At 47.2% G+C, this 1,211-nt stretch overlaps 1 protein-coding gene across 1 annotated transcript in view; it reads left to right on the top strand.

Moving 5' to 3' along the window:
- LOC101645718 (olfactory receptor 2A5-like) overlaps positions 1-741 on the top strand; it is a 1,705-nt gene extending 964 nt beyond the window's left edge. Inside the window, exon 2 of the mRNA XM_030886072.1 lies at positions 6-741. Within this exon, the coding sequence (XP_030741932.1) occupies positions 6-741 (736 nt within the window). The remainder of the gene's footprint in view (positions 1-5) is intronic.
- Positions 742-1,211: the final 470 nt, after the last annotated feature.

Genomic DNA, 1,211 nt, shown 5'->3' on the forward strand with positions numbered 1-1,211 from the left:
GCCATACTGGACGTGGGCTATGTCACCACCACCATGCCTCAGATGCTGGTGCACCTTCTTGCTCGCTCTCAGACTATCTCTTTTGCTTGCTGTTGGCTGCAGATGTATGCGTTTGGTTGCCTGGCCCTGAGTGAGTGCATCATATTTGTGGTCATGGCCTATGACCGATATGTGGCCATTTGCTACCCATTGCGCTACACTGTTATCCTCAGCTGGGGAATGTGCACACGACTGGCAACTGGGACCTGTATTTGTGGTTTATTCTTCTCTCTAATTCACACCTTCCTCACAATGAGGTTGCCCTACTGTGGGCCCAACATTGTCAACCACTACTTCTGTGAAGGTCCCTCAGTACGAAGCTTAGCTTGCATGGATACCCACCTCATTGGGATGTTGGAACTGGTCTGCAGTGTATTTGTGAATGTCACTCCAAGTTGCCTTATTCTAGCCTCTTATATCCGTATTGTCCAGGCCATTCTCAAGATCAAATCCACCAAGGGACGTTGCAAGACCTTCTCTACCTGTGCTTCCCACCTGACTGTGGCCACATGCTTCTATGCTCCGGCTACATACATCTACCTTAGGCCCAACTCCAGCTACTCCCCTGAACGTGACAAGCAAATTGCACTCTTCTATAATGTTTTCACAGCTCTGCTCAATCCTGTTGTCTACAGTCTGAGGAACAAGGACATCAAGGGAGCTTTTCTCAAGGTGATGGGGCATGGTAGGGGGGCCAGTTGAACTGGGATGGTCACGGGGCCTTGAGTAGACTGTTCAATGCTTAGGAAAAGGACAATATCCAATGTTTTGGACACACATTCTACCTTTGAACATTGTACATTTTTTCAATGTGTCCAGTGGAACCATTGTAGAACATGGAAGCAATATGGGCATTTTGATCAACTTGCTCCATTGTGATGTAATAACAAGCAACTTCATAATCACCTGTGCTTCCCAGCTAACTATGGCCACATTCTTCTATGCTCCAGCTATATACATCTACCTTAAGCCCAACTCCAGCTACTCCCCTGAATGTGACAAGCAAATTGCGCTCTTCTATAATGTTTTCAGGGTTCTGCTCAATCCTGTTATCTATAGTCTGAGGAACAAGGACATCAAGGGAGCTTTTCTCAAGGTGATGGGGGGTGCTAGCGGGGGCAGTTGAACTGGGATGGACAAGAGGGCTTTGGTAGAATGTTTAATGCTTAGGA

This window comes from Echinops telfairi, unplaced genomic scaffold, assembly GCF_000313985.2.
Source record: "Echinops telfairi isolate 266 unplaced genomic scaffold, ASM31398v2 ScPeMD7_443;HRSCAF=831, whole genome shotgun sequence".
Taxonomy (NCBI): Eukaryota; Metazoa; Chordata; class Mammalia; order Afrosoricida; family Tenrecidae; genus Echinops; species Echinops telfairi.